At 40.5% G+C, this 19,623-nt stretch overlaps 1 protein-coding gene across 4 annotated transcripts in view; it reads left to right on the top strand.

Moving 5' to 3' along the window:
- Positions 1-19,623, top strand: part of thyn1 (thymocyte nuclear protein 1) — a 37,046-nt gene that overhangs the window by 104 nt on the left and 17,319 nt on the right. For 2 of the 4 annotated variants that reach the window (XM_078531997.1, XM_078532005.1), the window contains exons 2-3: positions 4,959-5,027; positions 15,324-15,523. In XM_078531997.1, coding sequence (XP_078388123.1) covers positions 4,985-5,027; positions 15,324-15,523 — 243 coding nt within the window. In that variant the 5' untranslated portion in view covers positions 4,959-4,984. Of the gene's footprint in view, positions 1-413; positions 436-1,300; positions 1,640-4,958; positions 5,028-15,323; positions 15,524-19,623 lie in introns of those variants that run through there. The other 2 variants (XM_078532023.1, XM_078532013.1) reach the window with 2 other exon arrangements.

The raw sequence follows: 19,623 nt of genomic DNA, 5'->3' as shown, positions 1-19,623 counted from the left end.
TCCTGTCCGAACTGTTGAGTATTTCCAGCATTTTCCGTTTTTATTTCACAGTTCCGGAGTCGAGAGTATTTTTTTTGTGATTACATTTCGTTTTTGTTTCTCCCGCCAACTCCTCAGCTCCAACGGTTTTTCTGACTCTCTCTCCCCCTCATCGACCCCATTTTCTTACCTCCTTCCCCCCTCCCACAACGTTCTTCTATCCAGGATTATTATTTTTTTTTCCGTACCGATAAATAATTGCAAAGTTTGGCCCAGGCCCTATAAAAGAGTCGACCTTTCCCTTTAAGCAAAAAACTGCGGATGCTGGAAATCCAAAACAAAAATAAAAATACCTGGAAAAACTCAGCAGGTCTGGCAGCATCTGCGGAGAGGAACACAGTTAACGTTTCGAGTCCATATGACTCTTCAACAGAACTAAGGAAAAATAGAAAAGAGGTGAAATATAAGCTGGTTTAAGGGGGTGGGGGTGTGGGACAGGTAGAGCTGGATAGAGGGCCAGTGATAGGTGGAGATAATCAAAAGATGTCACAGACAACAGGACAAAGAGGTGTTGACGGTGGTGATATTATCCAAGGAATGCGATAATAAAGGTACAGATAGCCCTGGTGGGGTGAAGAGAAGGGATCGAAATAGGCTAAAAGGTAGAGATAAAACAATGGATGGAAATACATTAAAAAATAATGGAAATAGGTGGGAAAAGAAAAATCTATACAAATTATTAGAAAAAAAAGGGGGGATCAGAAAGGTGGGGGGTGGGGAGAGTGGAGAAGAGAGTTCATGTTCTAAAATTGTTGAACTCAATATTCAGACGGGAAGGCTGTAGAGTGCCTAGTCGGACGTGTTTGGGGCTCCCAGGGTTGGTGAGTAGCTGGAGTTTGCTGGAAGCTGCAGGAAGAAGATGGGCAGAAGGTTTAATTTGAATTTCTCCCTCGGAAGCTGTTGTAGTGGTTGCTTTTTGTGTAGAATTTGATTGCCAAAAGAAAAAAAATTGCTTACTTACTTTACTTTTCAGGTGATACGTGTTCATAATTATTGACATCTCTAAGGGTCGAGATGTTCAAATTTTATCCAGAAATGAGCCTGAACGGAAAGTGACTGAAAATTCCCCCATCAGTTTTGTCAAAGCTTCCAATATCACTCTTAGAAGTGTTATGTCCAGAGACTGAGGACGCTGGTGTTTCCAGGTCTATACAGGACCTCATGCTAGACCTCATTGCAGAATGCTGCCTTAACCTCAACGATTTTCACTAATTCGTCTGCCTAAATTTCAGGTTTTGCTATAGAAATAGGGAATCCACCGCCTGTTAGTCAATGTAGTGTATGTGGTAATATTTATTGTAGGAATTGCCAGTATGTGTTCCTCTGTCAATGATTGCAGCTGACAGCTATGGGACGATGAAATAAATCACACTGCAAATATTGGACATTTGCAACAAAAAGAGAAAATACTGGAAATATACAGGTCTTTCAACATTTAAAAATATTAAAGACAATTTAATATTTGAGATGTGGATCCTTTAGATTTGGGATAGGTTTGCAAATATGTTTCTGGATGCAAAGAAGGAAGCAATAGAAAGTGAAAAATCCAGTTTCTTGGAGCGAAGGACATCTTAACTTTTTTGTAGCAGTGATTTAACAGGTGAGGATTGAATGAACATTTTTTCTAGAGTACTTGGAAAGACTGAGAATGCAACTGAAGAAAGAGATTTACACTTATCAGTGCCTTTCACAAACTTAGGACATCTCAACTTCAATGACCCTTTCCAATGCACCTTCACATTCTCAGCAAAAGGTCTTTTACATAAACAGGCCTTTATGAACCAAAACGTAACCGTATGCACGTTTCTAATGGGATTTAAAGCAAACAATCTACAGCTTATCCTCTAAGTTATACTGGATGAAGTATGGATTGCCCAACTTATTCGGAACTTTCCATATGATGGAAAAACATCATGCTGCCATGGTTAACATTTCAGGCTAATTTTTTTTTATAAGAAAGAGGTATGCACAGAGGCAAGGTAAATTGTATTAAGCTTGCCAATACAGTACATAAATTTCATTGGTACCTAATGTTGTTTTGAGTCCAGCTTAACAAATTATTTAAAAATCAATAGTATTTATTAAGAGTCGTTTAATGTTTTTTATTTAATCTCACGCCCTTGCAATTATGGAATCCTGTTTTGCTGGAATGGGTGAGAAATGATTTTGGTCTATATGAACTCGAGAAAAGCAGCAGCTTTTGCAAGATTTTAATGCCAGAATAGACCTTTCCAGTCACAAGTATGAATTTTGATAAACTATCAGCTGTTGGAGCAGAATGATCATTGATGGGATAACCACCACAGATAGCTATTGTTTCTGCCTTGCTGTGGAAAACATCTTAACATTATCTGAAGAATTAAATTGGTCCTGATCAGGGTCTGCCTTCAAGTCATTAATACTATGAATGGCTGACTATATTTTCTGAAGGCAGTTGCTTTTTTTTTGAAGGCAGATCCTGTCCTCGTAACATATACAAAGAAAACAGACATTTCTTTTAGGAAGTAGTTAGCTGAGACCAGTTTGAAATTGATTTGTAATGTTTCAAGAAAGCATGGTGCATTTTTATAAAATTACAATCATGTGCTCCCATGGAAAGACTGAATAAGTCCCTGAATAAGTAGCAGTTAACAGAAACTAGTTTAATTTTGTGATTAATTTGTAATGCTTTCAAACAGCATTAAATGTTTTATCTCTAAACACACAAGAAAACAACACATGAAGCTGGAATCACTTCCCCATGACAATTAATAGAACTAGTTTAAATTTGCCAACTTTTGCCTTACTAAAATTTGAATCGAAAACTAAAAGAGAAATGTCATTATTTGAAATGAGATTGATCTCTAGTCTGATGTAATGTCAATAGGTCAAATATTAGAGAAGAATGCAAGGGGTTAACATTTCTGTACCACGGTGATCCCGCAGTTGGCTTTTGTTTTGTGTGCTTGCCACAATGGAACCTTGTGTTTGTCAATGAATGACGTTGGCTTAACTGAGGAATCTGCTGTGTTTTTCGGAGGGTAGGTGGGTGGGAGGCAGGGTAGGGGTTAGACAGAGCCATAGCACCCTTTTGATACCCTATGTTCAGCAGTTGAGTGTCATAAGAACACAAGAAATAGGAGCAGGAGTCGACCATATGGCTTATCAAACTGATCTTGGGCATCAACTCCATTTTCCTGCCTGCTCCCCTTATCCCTTAATTACCTTAGAGACCAAAAATTCATCTATCCCAGCCTTAAAATGTATTCAGTGATGAAGCATCTACAACCCTCTGTGGGAGCAAATTCCAGAGGTTCACAACCATTTGAATGAAGTAATTTCTCCTTATTTCATTAATTGGGAAATCTCTGAATGACTGGATCTGAAATTACTATCTTATACTTTTTCGAAATGCCAAATGGAAATTGTAAGAGCAATATGTAACATTAAGAAACTCATGCAGATCACATTTCCAGATCCAAGCTCTTAATTTGAATGTTCAGTGAAACTAGAATGTGAAGAAGCATTGGTTCAGACAATCATTTGTGCAATAAACTATTTTACTGCTGACAAGCTAAAATTCCTCTTCTACAAGCAGCCAGTCTTTGTGGAAGCAGCATGCATCAAGGTGTACAGTGAATTAACATTGATCAGCCATTTAAAACATGTTAAGATTAATGAAGCATTCTCTTTAATGGAGATGGTATTGACCAATTTTAAGAATATAGTGAGTACTTTGACTTTCAAGCATTTCTGGCTTGAAAAAACATGAATAAAGATGAATTATTGAGTCATTGGAAAAGAAAAAGCAGATTGTTCTAACTTGGTGACTCCTCTGGCATTAATTCTCCTCACCTTTGTGCCTTGGCTAAGTGTTTGGTTGAATATGTTATAGCTAAACCTTTGGGCTGTGGTGATCTTGTGAAGAAGTTTCCAGCAAGAGCACTATAGAAATGTTAGCATAATCAGCCACTCAGCTTCCCTTGACTGTACTCATGATAGATTCCCCAGCCCATTCTCTTTACTCTTGATTTTTAAAATCAGCTTTACCCCAGATGGATCTTCAACCCCTGATCTTTAGCTCCATAAATTGTTGATTTATCCATTAGGCAATTAAAATTAATCAAATTTTCATTTTGATTGTAATCAATTCTGAACCAAATTAATAATAGTTAAAGTTGAACAAATCTATATAATCAATAAAATATATGTACCTTAGGCATTGTGAGCAGTTATTGTTTTCTATCTTGTTTTTATTGCATTTGTTGGTTGGCTCTAATAACCTTCTTAGCAAGCGGTGCATGAACTTTTCAATAAATCTGGACAAATGTTTCCTGGATTCAAATAAAATCTTGAGAGACTTGCAGGAAATCAATGAGTCTTGGTGGATTTTGTTAAAACGGTGCAGTTCTATTAGGGAAAAATGTTTGATGAATCTTTTCAGTATTGGGAAATAAGTGATACGTTTGTCACAACACTACCACAGATAAATGATGACGATGTGTTTTAGCAAAATTTGTAAACAAAAAGCTTTAGCAACAGCTTCATAATGTTCTCTATAATTGATGATAAAAGACCATAAGACATAGGAGCAGAAATTAGGCCATTCAGCCCATCGAGTCTGCTCCGCCATTCAATCATGGCTGATCAGTTTCTCACCCCCATTCACCCGCCTTCTCCCCGTAACCTTTGATCCCCTTACCAATCAAAAACTTTGAATAATGAGATTAAATTCTGTACTGTGATTTATTAGTATTTTTATTACAATCCTCTGATCACCATTTTGTCAATATTTTAATTATTTTGCATAATTGTTGATTTTTGGGGCACAGTTTATCTTGTTCTGGAAGCTCTGCCATTTCAACAGCCCAGCTATAACTGACTTCTTTACGAATACGTTGTTTAATGACTAACAAAATTATTTTTTTCTTCCATCGCAGGATTCAAAAAGGTTGAAAAATCGAAGATGCCCCCAAAAAACAAAAAACGCCGTGGATCTGGAAAATCAAGTAATGTTTTTTTCTGTGCTTTACCAGTGACTTTGTGTTTGTTGTTGATAGCTTAATCCGGTGGCTTTGTAACCGACAAGCATTGTTTAATGATCTATCGTGATCTGTGGTGATTGGCTCTGATTTGAAAGCATCATCAATCTAAAAGTTTCCCTCTTTACATTTTTAAGTTTGTGTTTTAATTTTCTCCCTCCCGTTCTCTTCCATTCCACTCCCCTTCTAAAACCATTAATCCTTTGCTGGAGTATTGCCCCAGGAGCTTTGAGCACTCCCTGGTCCTTCGTCCAGGTGACCACTATATTCCTGAATGACTTGATAGCGGATGACAGCAGGATATTTACCGAGGGGGGGGCTTTGCTGGAACCACACCTATCTGACATTCAAACAGATAGTTAGGGGGTCGGGTGGGGTGCTGCACAAACGTATTCAACAACAACAACTTGCATTTGTGTGCTGTTGTGTGTTCTAAAGCTAATTGCAGCATCTCTCCCAGAATCCCAAATGACCTGGTCTTTTCCTGTCAGCTATTACTGGCTAAATTCACCAAATCATCAGGTTCATTGAACATGGATGGTTTTAGTTAATAACAAGATTGATGTATGATTTAAGTAAAGATCTTGCTGTATTTGCAGAATGGTGAGACATGGCTGAATGTGAGCTCATGGTTGTAATTGTCAACATAAAATGTTCACAATTGGAAGGTGAGGGGATAATGTGCTGAATGGTGACCAGGGACATTCATATGGGGCGGGAAAATCAGCAAAAGCCTCTCTGGATCTTCTAGTGTCTATAATAGAAAAACAATAGTATAAATCTGGACATGTTTTACATTCTACCCTGTGTAGACTTGCTGTCATCTTGTGTCACATCGCATCGTGAGGTTGACTTGAGTCCCATTCCCCAACACCGTGTGCTCACTGACCGACATTGGCTCCTGGTTAAGCAATGTCTCCATTTAATAATTCACATCCTTGTTTTCAAATCTCCCCTAGGCCTTGACCCTTTCTTTCTCTGTAATCTCCTCCAACCCCACAATCCTCTGAGGTCTCTGCACTCTGATTTTGGCCTCTTGCACTTCCTTGACTTTAAAAGATTAGTGAAGACAAATGTAGGTCCCTTACCGTCTGAGACGGGAGAATTTATAACGGAGAACAAGGAAATGGCATAGCAATTGAACAACTACTTTAATTCTGTCTTCACGGAGGAAGGCACAAATAGCTGCCCAGAAATGCTAGGGAACCGAGGCTCTAATGAGAAGGTGGAATTGAAGGAAATTAGTATGACGAAAACAATAGTGCTGGAGAAATTAATGGCACTGAAAGCTGATAAATCCCAAGGGTCCGATAATCTACATCCCAGGGTACTAAAGGAGGTGGCTCTGGAAATAGTGGATCCATTGGTTGTCATCTTCCAAAATCCTGTAGATACTGGAACAGTAACTAGCAGAATAGATAAAGGAGAACCATTGGATGTGGTGTATTTGGATTTTCAGAAAGCATTTGATAAAGTCCCACATCAGAGGTTAGTGTGCAAAATTAAAGCATGTGGGATTGAGGGTAATATATTGGCATGGATTGACAATTGGTCAGCAAACAGGAAACAGAGTAGGAATAAATGGGTCTTTTTCAGAATAGCAGGGAGTGACGAGTGGGGTACCGCAGGGATCAGTGCTTGGGCCCCAGCTGTTCACAATATATATAAATGATTTGGATGAGGGAACCAAATGTAATATTTCCAAGTTTGCTGATGATACGAAACTTGGTGGGAATGACAGTGGTGAGAAGGATGTTAAGAGGCTTCAAGGCGATTTAGACAAGTTTAGTGAGTGGGAAATGCAAATGGCAAATGCAGTATTACATGGATAAATGTGAACTTATCCACTTTGGTAGGAAAAACAGAATGGCAGAGTATTATTTAAATGGTGATAGATTGGGAAATGTTGATGTACAAAGGGACCTGAGTGTCCTTGGACATCAGTTACTGAAAGCAAGCATACAGGTGCAGCAAGCAGTTAAGAAGGCAAATGGCATGTTGGCCTTCATTGTCAGAGGACTTGAGTACAGGAGCAAGGATGTCTTACTGCAACTGTACAGTGCATTGGTGAGACCACATCTGGAGTATTGTGTGCAGTTTTGGCCTCCTTACCTAAGAAAGCATATACTTGCCTTAGAGGGAGTGCAGCGAAGGTTCACCAGCCTGATTCCTGGGATGACAGGATTGTCGCATGAGAGAGATTGGGTTGACGAGGCCTGTATTCATTGGAGTTTAGAAGAATGCGAGGGGATCTCATTGATTCTGACAGGGCTCGACAGATTGGATATAGGGATGATGTTTCCTCTGTTTGGGGTGTCTAGAACAAGGGGTCATAGTCTCAGGATACAGGGTAGACTATTTAGGACTGAGATGAGGAGAAAGTTCTTCACTCAGAAGGTGGTGAACCTGTTGAATTCTTTATCGCAGAAGGCTGTGGAAGCCAAGTCACTGAATATATTTAAGAAGGAATTAGATTTCTAGACTGTAAAGGCGTCAGAGGATCAGTCATGATCATATTGAATGGCGGAGCAGGCTCGAGGGGCCGAATGTTTTTAATTAGTCTGCCACTGGTGGCCATGCCTTCAGTTGTCCAGGCCTTAAGCTCTAGAATTCACTTCCTAAATCTCTAGCTGCCAGAGGAACGAGAGGCTTAAAACCTACATCTTTGACCAAGATTTTGGCCACCTGCCTTGTTCTCCTTGGAGAAGAGGAGATTGATGGGAGATTTGTAAGAGGCGTGCAAGGTTATGACAGGTTTGGATAAGGTAGACAAGGAAAAACTGTTCCCATTAGCTGATGGTAAAAGAACTGTGGGACACAGATTTATGGTTTTGACAAGAGATGTTGGGAGGATGTGAGTTAAAACTGGCTGTCAAAGAGGGTGGTGGAAGAAGAGATGATAAATTATTTCAAAGGGAAATTGGATGAGCACTTGAAGGAAATAAACTTGCTGGGCTATGGGGATATAGCTGAGGAATGGGACTGACTGGTCCTAGAGAGCTGGCTTGGACTCAATGGGCTAAATGGCCTCCTTCTGTGCTGTAAATGACTCCTGAACTGATATTATGAGCTCACTGAAAAATTTACCTCACTTTAAATTGTTATTGAATCATAGAATGGTTAGAATACAGAAGAAGGCCATTCAGCTCATTGTGTCTGTGCCAGCCCCCTGCAAAAGCTACTACCTATGGCCCTGAAAATTTTCTCTTCTGAATCTTATCCAATTTCCTTTTGCATGTCCCAATTGTAACTGGCTCCACCACACACTCAGACAGCACATACTTCTCAGGAAGTTACCTACATATTTACCCTTCTATCTGTGTCTCTGAATTTAGTTTGGTTGAACAGTTAATTTCCATTGGTCCAAGATCTTTAGGCAAGCTGGTGACAAAGTCATCAACCAGCCAAATGGATGGTTGGATATATTCTACACTGCTGCCATATGTACGAAAGAAGCTCAGTGGGAAGGTTAAGTGTCATTCCATTTACTATTTGGCATCTTCCTTGGCGCATCTCAATCAAGTATATAAGTTTCACATGGCACAATGCTCACATATTTCGCAGGAGAATGGGATTAATTGGACAGGTCTACCAAAGAGCCTAGAAAGGCACAATGGGCCAAATGGCCTTTTGTGCTGTATTATTCTATGATATTTGTATTTTACTTTAACTGCAGCATATCACCACACTATTGGCAGATTGATCCTGACAGCTGGTGGTATGGATCCTCCCTAATCCTCACACATTTGTGCTACTTTATGTGCTCCAACAGTGTGTGGAGGAAACAAAATTAAGAAGAAAGATAGATCGTCAGCCCAGTAGCTCCTATATTTTGAATTATATTACTCATTCTTGGAATGCAGGGTTTATCTTATGAAGAAAGGTTGAATAGGTTTTGGCTATACCCATTGGAGTTTAAAAGAATGAGGAGTGATCGTATTGACACATAAAGATCCTGAGGGGACTTGATAGGGTGGATAATGGGAGGATGTTTCTTCATGTGAGGAACACTAGAGTTAGGGGACATAGTTTCAGAATAAGCGGTCTCCCTTTGAAGATGGAGATGAGAATTTTTTTTTCTCTTCGGGTTATTAGTATGTGGAATTCTCCTCCCCAGAAAGCAGTGGATCATTAAATTTATTCAAGGCTCAGTTACATATATCTTGATGGACGAGGGAGTCGAGGGGTTATGGGGGCAGACAGGAAAGTGGAGTTGAGACCACAAACAGAACAGCCATGATCTTATTAAATGGCAGCGCAGGTTTGAAGGACCAAATGGCCTATTCCTGTTCCTAAGTCCTATGTTCCTAAATGTATCTCAACAATCCCAACTGCCCCTTTCCACAAGCTCTCCAGATCAAAAGATCAGAGGAAATAAGAGCAGGATTAGGCCATTTGGCCCACCATTTGATAAGATCAATGTTGATCTAATTGTGGCCTTAACTCCACTTTCGCGTATGTCCTCCATACCCCTCAACTCAGTTGTCGATCAAAAATCTGTCTATAACTTAACCTTGAATATATTCAATGACTCACCCTCCACTGCTCTCTGTGGAAGAGAATTCCAAAGACTGATAATCCTCTGAGTGAAAAATGTTCTCCTAATTTCAATCTTAAATAGAAGACTCCTTACTTTGAAGCCGTGTCCTCTACTTCTAGATTCCCCTTAAGAGGAAACGTCCTCACAGCATCTACCCTGTAAAGCCCCTTCAGAATATTATACTCTTCCATAAGATCACCTCTCATTCTTCTAAACTCCAGTGAGTATAGGCGCAACCTTTCCTCATAAACTAACCTCTTCTTCCCAGGAATCAGCTTAGTGAACTTTCTCTGAACTGCTTCCAATGCAAGTATATCCTTCCTTAAGTAAGGAGACCAAAACTGTACACAGTACACCAAGTGTAGTCTCATCAATTTCTCATACAGCTGTAGCAAGACTTCCCCATTTTTATACTCCATCCCCCTTGCAATAAAGGCAAATTTGCCTGCCCAATTACTTGCTATACCTGCATGGTAACTTTTTGTGATTAATGTACAAGGACAACCAGATCATTCTGTATTGTAGCAATCTCTCTCCATTTAAATAATATTCTGCCTTTCTATTCCTACCAAAGTGAACAACCTCACATTTTCCCACATACTCCATCTCCCAAATTTTTTGCCCACTCACTTAATCTATCTATATCCCTTTGCAGACTCTTTGTACCCTCCTCACAACTTGCTTTCCTACCTATCTCTGTATCATCAGTAAATTTGGCCACAATACAGTTTGTCCCTTCATTCAAGTCATTAATGTGGATCATAAATAGTTGAGGCCTCAGCACTGATCCCTGCAGCACTGCACTAGTTACAGTTTGCCAACCTGAAAATGACCCATTTATCTGGACACTTAGTTTCCTGTTAGCTAGCCAATCCTCTATCCATGCTAATATATCACCTCGAAGAGCTCTTATCTTATGCCTTTTATGTGGCACTTCATCAAGTGCCTTTTGGAAATCCAAATACACTACATCTACTGGTTCTCCTCTTTCGCTTCTGCTTGTTACATCCTCAAATAGCTAATAAATTTGTCAAACACAATTTCCCTTTCACAAAACCATTTGACTCTGCCTGATTGTATTTTAATTTTCTAAATGGCCTGCCATCAGCTCCTTAGTAATGGATTCTAGCATTTTCACCATTGATGGGTGTTAGACTAACTGGCCTGTAGTTTCCTGCTTTCTGTTCCCCCCTTTCTTGAATAGTGTTATTACATTTGCAGTTTTCCAATCCACTGGGGCCTTTCCAGAATCTCTCTCCATTTAAATAATATTTTGCCTTTCTAGATTCCAGAATCTAGGGAATTTTGAAATATTCCAACCAATGCATGCACTATCTCTGCAGCCATTTCCTTTATGACCCTGGGATGCAGGCCATCAGGTCCAGGGGACTTGTCAACCTTTAGTCCCATCCGGTTTCCTAGCATTTTTTCTCCAGTCATTATGATTGTTTCAAGTTCCTCCCTCCCTTTCCCTTTTGATTTTCTACTATTCTTGGGACGTTTTGTGTCTTTTACTGTGAAGACGGATACAAAATACTTGTTCGAAGTCTCTGCCATTTCGTTATTTCCCATTATTAATTCCCCAATCTCACCCTCTGAGGGATCAATGCTCACTTTAACTATTCTCTTACTTTTTATATACTTGTCGAAGCTTTTACTATCTTTTTATATTTCCTGTTAGTTGTTTTCTTATATTACAGTTTCTCCCTCTATTTGTTTTAGTTATCTTTTGCTGGTTTCTCAAATTTTCCCAATCTTTGACCTACCGCTAATCTTTGCAGCCTTGTTCATCTTTTCTTTCAATTTGATACCATTCTTAACTTCCTTAGTTAGCTACAGATGGTGCATCCTTCTCGTGGAGCCTTTCTTTCTCAATGGAATATATCTTTGTTGAGAGTTATGAGATATTCCCTTAAATGTCTGCCACTGCTTTTCTACCATCTTGCCTTTTAACCTATTTTCCTAGTCCCCTTTAGCCAACTCTGTCTTCATGCCCTCGTAATTGCTTTTATTTAAGTTTAAGACACTATTTTCAGAGTCAAATTTCTTAACCTCAAACGGAATATGAAATTCCGACATGTTATGATCACTTTTAGCTAGAGGTTCCTTTACCATGATGTCATTTATTAATCCTATCTCATTACATGTTACCGGGTCTAAAATAACCTGTCCCCTGGTCAGTCTCAGTATGTATTGTTCTAAGAAACTGTCCCCAAATACACTCTATTATTGTGTAATAATAACTCATCCTTCAGACTACTTTTGCCAATTTGATTTGTCCAATCTATATGAAGAATAAAATTTCCAATGATTATTGCAGTACCTTTCTTACAAGCTGCCTTTATTTCTTGATTTATACTCTGTTCTACGATGCAGCTACTGTCAGGACCTTTAAACCACTCCCACCAGTGACTTGTTTCCTTTGCTCTTTCTTATCTGCATCCAAACTGATTCTACGTTTTGATCTTCTGAACCAAGATCATTTCTCACTACTGTATTGATCTCATCCTTTATTAACAGAGGCACCCCATCTCCTTTTCCTTTCTTCCTGTCCTTCCGTAAAGTCAAATACCTGTGAATGTTCAGTTTCCAGCCATGGTCACTTTGCAACCTTTTCTCTGTAACGGCTATCATATACTCATTTATTTCCATTTGTGCTGTCAATTCATCTTGTTACAAATGCTGTGCGCTTTAATTCTGTTTTTTGTTTAACCATTTTCCCTTACTCTGACCTTATTTGCTGGTGCACTCTTACGTTTGTACATTCTGTCCCTTCCTATGACATGCTGGTTACCATTACCCGAATCACTAGCCTGCACTATTGCCTTGGCTTTTGTCGTTAACTTTCTAAATCTTCCTTCACATGAACCATCCACCCATTATTTAGTTTAAAGCCCTCTCTGCAGCCTTAGTTATATGATTTGCCAGTACATTGGACACAGTGCAGTTCAGAGGACTGTCCCAACGGTACAGTTCCACTTTCTCCACTACTGGTGCCAGTGCCCCATAAATTGAAACTCATTTCTCCCATGTCAACCTTTGATCTATGCATTCAACTCTTTGATCTTATTTACCCAATGCCAATTTGCTCATGGCTCAGGCAGAGATTATTACTTTATGGTTCTGCTTTTTAATTTTGATCCCTAGCTACTCATGCACCCTCAGTAGAACCTCTTAGTCATTAGTACCTATGTGGACCACGACAACTGGATCTTTCTCCTCCCACTACAAGTTCCTCTCCACCCCTGAGGAGATGTACTTAACCCTGACACCGGGTCGGCAACACAGAAACTATTCCCTACTACAATTGCATTCTTTTTACTCCACCCGTTTGAATGGCTCCCTGAATCACGGTGCTGTGGTCTGTTTGCTCATCCACCTTGTGGCCCATGCTGTCATCCACACAAGTCAGTGACAGGAGGGTGTGACTACAGACCAAATACATAACCTAAGGGGTGTGACTGCCTCCTGGAACAAAGTGTCCAGGTAACTTTCCCCCTCCCTGATGCATTGCGGTGTCCAAAGCTCAAACTGCAACTCATCACCTCTGAGCTGAAGTTCCTTGAGCTGCAGACACTTGCAGCTGTGGCTGCTGTGAAGCACACTGGTGTCCACCAGAGCCTGCATACTACAGCTGCAACACATCACCTGGCCTGCCATCTTTAATGTGTTTTATTTAACTAACTAGGTTTCAAGTTTGGAAATATAACTCAGCTGTTATCCGTAGTTATATTAAGTAGTTTTACTTGTTAAGCTATAAATTTAGTGCAATGCCCTGTACTTATATCTCCCCAGTATCGCTTTAAACTACCGCCCACGTCAAAAAAGATAAAATCTCGCCAATCAATCACTTACCTGCTCACCTAATTAATGCCTTTTAACACTCACTAGCTACTGCATGCTGAAAAAATGTTTTTAAAAAGTAGCACCTACTTCACCTTCTGCATCGAGTTCCCACCTGCACTAAATTCCCAAATTAGCACTCTGGCCTCATTGTCTCCACTCTGTGCTCCCACTTCGTGTGATCACTAAACCTGTCTGCTTCTGTAGAGGGCTGGTGACTCGCACCCAAGTTTCAACTGCTAAGTCACCTTCCTGCTACAGTAATTAACACCTATTCAGGCAACCACTTTCAATTGATTGATAGATAACTGTCACTAATAGGCTTCTTAACTAGTTTGTAACTTTAAAGTCTCAGTCAGAGTCTGACTGTTAATCTTAATTATAGCTTGAGAAAAACTTATCAGAGATATCCCACCTGCACCAAATCCCAAATTAACACTCGTCACACTCGGACCCCGTAGTCTCCACTCTGTACTCCCACTGTAGTTTTGATGGGATAATGTTAAATGGCCAGTTAGATTTAGTCGAGGAGTCTGAGAGTAGGATACCACGTGTAGCATCATCTATCTGTGACAGCATGCTAACTTTTCATTCGTCCTTGTGGTGCATGATGCATTCAGAACCTTTTAAGCGAGGCTATATTCACACAGTGTATGGAGGATGTATCAGCATTTAAAGAATTAAGGCAACCCTATTAGGTAATCTGTTTTAACAGTCCAACTACAGTGTTGTTCTAGAGGTGTCAGCTGTGGCTCAGTTCATAGCACCCTCGCCTTTGAATCAGAGGGTTGTGGGTTCATGTCCCACTCCTGGAAACCAAGAACTGTGATTGTACTCAAAAGAGTTGCAATCTGTGACTGTTGATAACTCGAAAGAGTATCCCCGCTTTTGGAGGTGTCAGCTGTGGCTCAGTTCATAGCACCCTCGCCTTTGAATCAGAAGGTTGTGGGTTCATGTCCCACTCCTGGAAACCAAGAACTGTGAATGTACTCGAAAGAGTTACAATCTGTGACTCTTGATAACTCGAAAGAGTTACAGTGTTGTTCTAGAGGTGTCAGCTGTGGCTCAGTTCATAGCACCCTCGCCTTTGAATCAGAGGGTTGTGGGTTCATGTCCCACTCCCGGAAACCAAGAACTGTGAATGTACTCGAAAGAGTTACAATCTGTGACTCTTGATAACTCGAAAGAGTTACAGTGTTGTTCTAGAGGTGTCAGCTGTGGCTCAGTTCATAGCACCCTCGCCTTTGAATCAGAGGGTTGTGGGTTCATGTCCCACTCCTGGAAACCAAGAACTGTGATTGTACTCAAAAGAGTTGCAATCTGTGACTGTTGATAACTCGAAAGAGTATCCCCGCTTTTGGAGGTGTCAGCTGTGGCTCAGTTCATAGCACCCTCGCCTTTGAATCAGAAGGTTGTGGGTTCATGTCCCACTCCCGGAAACCAAGAACTGTGAATGTACTCGAAAGAGTTACAATCTGTGACTCTTGATAACTCGAAAGAGTTACAGTGTTGTTCTAGAGGTGTCAGCTGTGGCTCAGTTCACAGCACCCTCGCCTTTGAATCAGAAGGTTGTGGGTTCATGTCCCACTCCCGGAAACCAAGAGCTGTGAATGTACTCGAAAGAGTTACAATCTGTGACTCTTGATAACTCGAAAGAGTTACAGTGTTGTTCTAGAGTGTCAGCTGTGGCTCAGTTCACAGCACCCTCGCCTTTGAATCAGAAGGTTGTGGGTTCATGTCCCACTCCCGGAAACCAAGAACTGTGAATGTACTCGAAAGAGTTGCAATCTGTGACTGTTGATAACTCGAAAGAGTTACAGTGTTGTTCTGGAAGAGACTCTGTTACACTTTTTTTGTTGCTTGCCCTCTGTCACCAATAGAAACAACTGAACCAGCTGCCAAATTTGCTAAAACAGAGCTGGATGACTCAACGGAACATGTGAATATAGAGAGTTTGACCACTGGCAGAAGAACAGCAGTAAAGTCATCTGGGAAGGATAAAGGCAACAAAGAGGCACGCAACTTTTGGCTGATGAAATCAGAACCAGAAAGCCGAATGGAAAATGGTGTTGATGTAAAGGTAATGTGATGTTATCTTAGGCAGGGTCCGGTAGAGAGGGGGTGCAGATGGTGCCAAACTCCAGAGCCCGCGGCTGGGACTGGGGGGTGGGGGGTGGGTGGTGGGGGGGGGGGGGGGGGGGGCAGAGGCTGCTCAGAGTTGTAGACCCGACAGATCGACTTTAAAAACAATTGGAACCTTCAGACTGAGTTCTGATTTTTTAAAAGCCGGACTGTCAGTCGGTGACAGGTCAATTTCACTGAGTTGCAGCGCTGCTGCTTCCGACCTTTGAGCAGCTTCGCGATTCTGTTTCTTTTTTAAAATCCCGCCAGAAATCTACAAAGTTGCCCAAAGGTCAACAGCAGCACAGCAAATTAGAGTGTTCTTGCTTGAAAAACGGTAAGTGAAATTTCCATTTTAGGGCCAATTGGATGATGGGAGGGAGGGGAGGGGAGGAGATTTGGTCCAGGGAGGTTGTTGGCATTGGAGGGGTGGGGAAGTTTGGGTAGTGTTGGAGGGGTATGGGGGAGATTGGGGGCTGTTAGGATGGCTGGGGTGGGGGGTGTCACTTTTTTTTGCTGTTGGACTTTCTTATTTATTAATTACATTTTTCCATTTTAGGCTGTAAATGCACAATATACAACACATTTTTTGTGAGAGTTTTTGGGGGAAGGGGAAACAATCCAGTTCTTGAGTTAAGATCATACTGAACTTACATAGCTTTTATCATCCTTCTCTGAAAAAATCAGACCAGCAATTCAATCCATTACACATTTTTCTTAAACTGGTAGATGTCTGATTGGCAAATCCTGGGGATAGTGTCATTAACGTAAAAGGAGCAGATGCCATTTATGGTATCTTGTGGGTTGGTGCTAGAGAAATCAGATTGGTAATGTTGTATTAACTACAGAGTTGAACTGTTTTGTAATGTAGTGATTTTGTTGTAGCCACTTTCCTAACATCAATTTGATTGCTCTATGTTTAATTATTCTCAGGGAATCAGCATTGGAACTCCAGTTTCACCATTGCTACAGTAACTCTGCCTACTGCATGCAATGGAATGAAATAAAAACAAAAGCTTTATAATGCACCTTCAAGATGTCTCAAATTACTTTACAGCCAATTAAATACTTTTGAGTTGTAGTCACTGGTATGTCATTCTGGAAGGATGAGATGAGCTGAGTTAGATGGCCTTTGTCACCTATAATTATTTTGTGACAGAGGGTGGAATCACGGCTGGAGTTCTGATTATTTTGTTGCAAATGGAAGTTTTCTATGAGCAGGCTTTGTGGGGTGAAATTGCCAGTACAGGAATGCATAATGGGTTAATGGGCTCATGGTGAATCAGTAACATGTTTTATCCTGCACATGATTCTCATGATTGTCTTTTCCAAAGACTTCAATCTTGTCCTTTTGTCTACTTGCCTATTACTGCACTCTATCTTGATGTTTTTTATGAGATTTTTGAGGTATTGAAATTGTTAACAATCTTTGGCTAGACCCCAGCGGTAGATCCAGTTAGGAACCAATAACGTTTTATTTAAAGTAGATAAACTTTGAGATTCAAGACGCTTACCCAGTGAATAAAGCCACAAAGATTCCACGTGTTTTAAACAAACCAAAATACGTTTTACAAGTTCAGCAAGATAAAACAATTTACAATATCTATCTTATATTCTAATATTCAAGTTAAGTATGAGGTATATGTGAACAGGCGACTGTGGTCGGACACATTACACTACACAATAGATGACAGATGTGACCAAAGCCAATTCCATGGATTTTTTTTAATTCATTCATGAGATGTGAGCTTCACTGGCTGGCCAATATTTATTGCCCATCCCTAGTTGTCCTTGTGAAGGAGGTGGTGAACTGCCTTCTTGAACCGCTGCAGGATTTCTCAACAACACACCGAGACAATTTTCACATTGTGAGCCATCTAATCTCACTAAACCTTTGTCTTTCTCCCGAGGGATTCCAATCTCCATATTTAAAGATCCGCCTTGGAATTTTGTACAAAAATCTCTCCTACTCAGATGGTTTCAACAACGACCCACCTCGCAGGGTTTCAGTCTCACCTTCCGAGATTTCTTTCTCCTGGATCTCCGAGTATACTCAAGCTTCACTTTCCAAGTGCAATTTCAGATTTTTGGCTGTGCCAAGCAGAACGCCACTGCTCCAAAGGCGTACCTTTGCTCCAGCGGCCCACAGCACAGAATCACCAACCTTTGGCTGCTTTCTCGAATCTACAGAGCTCATCCTGCAGCTCTTTCTTGAATTTGGAGCCTATTACTCTGCTCTTTTCTTTAACTTCGCTTATGGGACCTAGTCCTGTCCCCTATCTTCATCCCTTACCTGAGACTACCTTTTGGGATCTCTCCCTGTCTCGCTCCTGCTTCTTGCGACACCTACAAGATAATGGCGCTCCGTGTCAGGTCATCTGACCTGCCTTTTCACGCCATTCTGTTTCTTTTCTCTTGCACAGGCAGACAGGGCTGGTAAAAAGGTAGTACTGTGCATGTACGGCCATTTCCCAGCAAGTGCATGCGCAGGAGGCTCGAGGTTCTGGTTTCTGTCTCCCTTTTTGAATAAAGGAGCTACGTTTGCTATTTTTTCAATCTGATGGTATCTTCCCTGAGTCTGGGGAATTTTGGAAAATTAAAACCAATGCATCAACTATCTCACTAGCCACTTCTTGTAAGACCTTAGGGTGAAGTCCATCCGAGGGATTTGTCAGCCTGCAGCCCCAACAATTTGCTCAATACCGCTTCCCTGGTGATTGTAATTTTCCCAAGTTCCTCCCTCCCTTCCATTTCCTGATTTACAGCTATTTCTGGGATGTTACTTGTGTCCTCTATAGTGAAGACCAAAGCAAAATACCTGTTTAATTCATCTGCCATCTCCCTACTTTCCATTATCAATTCCCCAGGCGTATTTTCTATAAGACCAATGCTAACTTTGTTAACTCTTTACTTATTTAAGTATCTATAGAAGTGCTTACTATCTGTCTTTATATTACTAGCTAGCTTTCTCCTGTTCTTCAATTTATTACTTCCTTATTAATCTTTTTGTCATTCTTTGCTATTCTGTGTATTCTTTCCAAACTTCTGACCTGCCCCCTGTCTTTGCATAATTATAAGCTTTTTCTTTGCGTTTGATACTGTCTTTAACTTTTTTAGTTAACCACGGATGGTGGGCCCTTGGAATTTTTCTTTCTCATTGGAATGAATATATTCTGTGTATTCTGAAATACACCTTTAAATGTCTGCCACTGAACCGCTATTAACATATCCCTTAACCTCATCTGCCAGTTCACTTCAGCTAGCTCCGCTTTTTTCATGCATTCATAATTTCCCTTATTTAAGTTTAAAATAAGTTGGTCGCACTCGTTTCTCCCTCAAAATTAATGTAAAATTCAAATGTATTATGATCACTGCCACCTAGGGCTGCCTTCACTATGAGGTTATCAATTAAGCCTATCACATTGCTCAGTACCAGGTCTAGTATAGCTTGCTCTCTAGTTGGCTCCAGAACGTGGTGTTCTAAGAAACTATCCCAAAAGTTACAAAACCCATGATTTCTCTCCTTGGCCTTGATCATAAGGGGTGGTTTACAATAATATTCAAAAAGAATTGTAATGTGTGTTGAAGTAAGTTTCTTAGCCTTTACTGTACTGTGTCCAATATGCCTCCTTACCTAAGGAAGGATAGAAATACTTGCATTAGAGGAGGTGCAACAAAGGTTCACCAGGTTGATTCTTGGTATGAGGGGGTTGTCCTATAAGGAAACATTGAGTAGAATAGAGCTATAAAAACAGAAAATGTTGGAAAAACTCACCAGGTCTGACAGCATCTGTGGAGAGAGAAACAGTTAACTTTTCGAGTCCGCACGACTCTTCAGAGCTAAAGAAAGACAGAAGATATAAAGAGAAGTGATGGAATTTATATGGAATTTATACTGCTTGGGGTTGGGGGGGTGGAGTAGGTAAAGCAGGATAGAAGGTCAGCGATAGGTAGGGGCTAAGGAAAGACTGACAAAGATGTCATGGACACAAGACAAAGGGAGTGTGAATGGTAGTGGTGAAGACTAAAAAAGATGCTGATAGTGGCATAAAGGTAAGA

Source organism: Cetorhinus maximus, chromosome 2 (assembly GCF_964194155.1).
Source record: "Cetorhinus maximus chromosome 2, sCetMax3.hap1.1, whole genome shotgun sequence".
In the NCBI taxonomy this organism is placed as follows: Eukaryota; Metazoa; Chordata; class Chondrichthyes; order Lamniformes; family Cetorhinidae; genus Cetorhinus; species Cetorhinus maximus.
The sequence above is the reverse complement of the archived record's forward strand: the minus strand, read 5'-3'. Positions and strand labels throughout refer to the sequence as shown.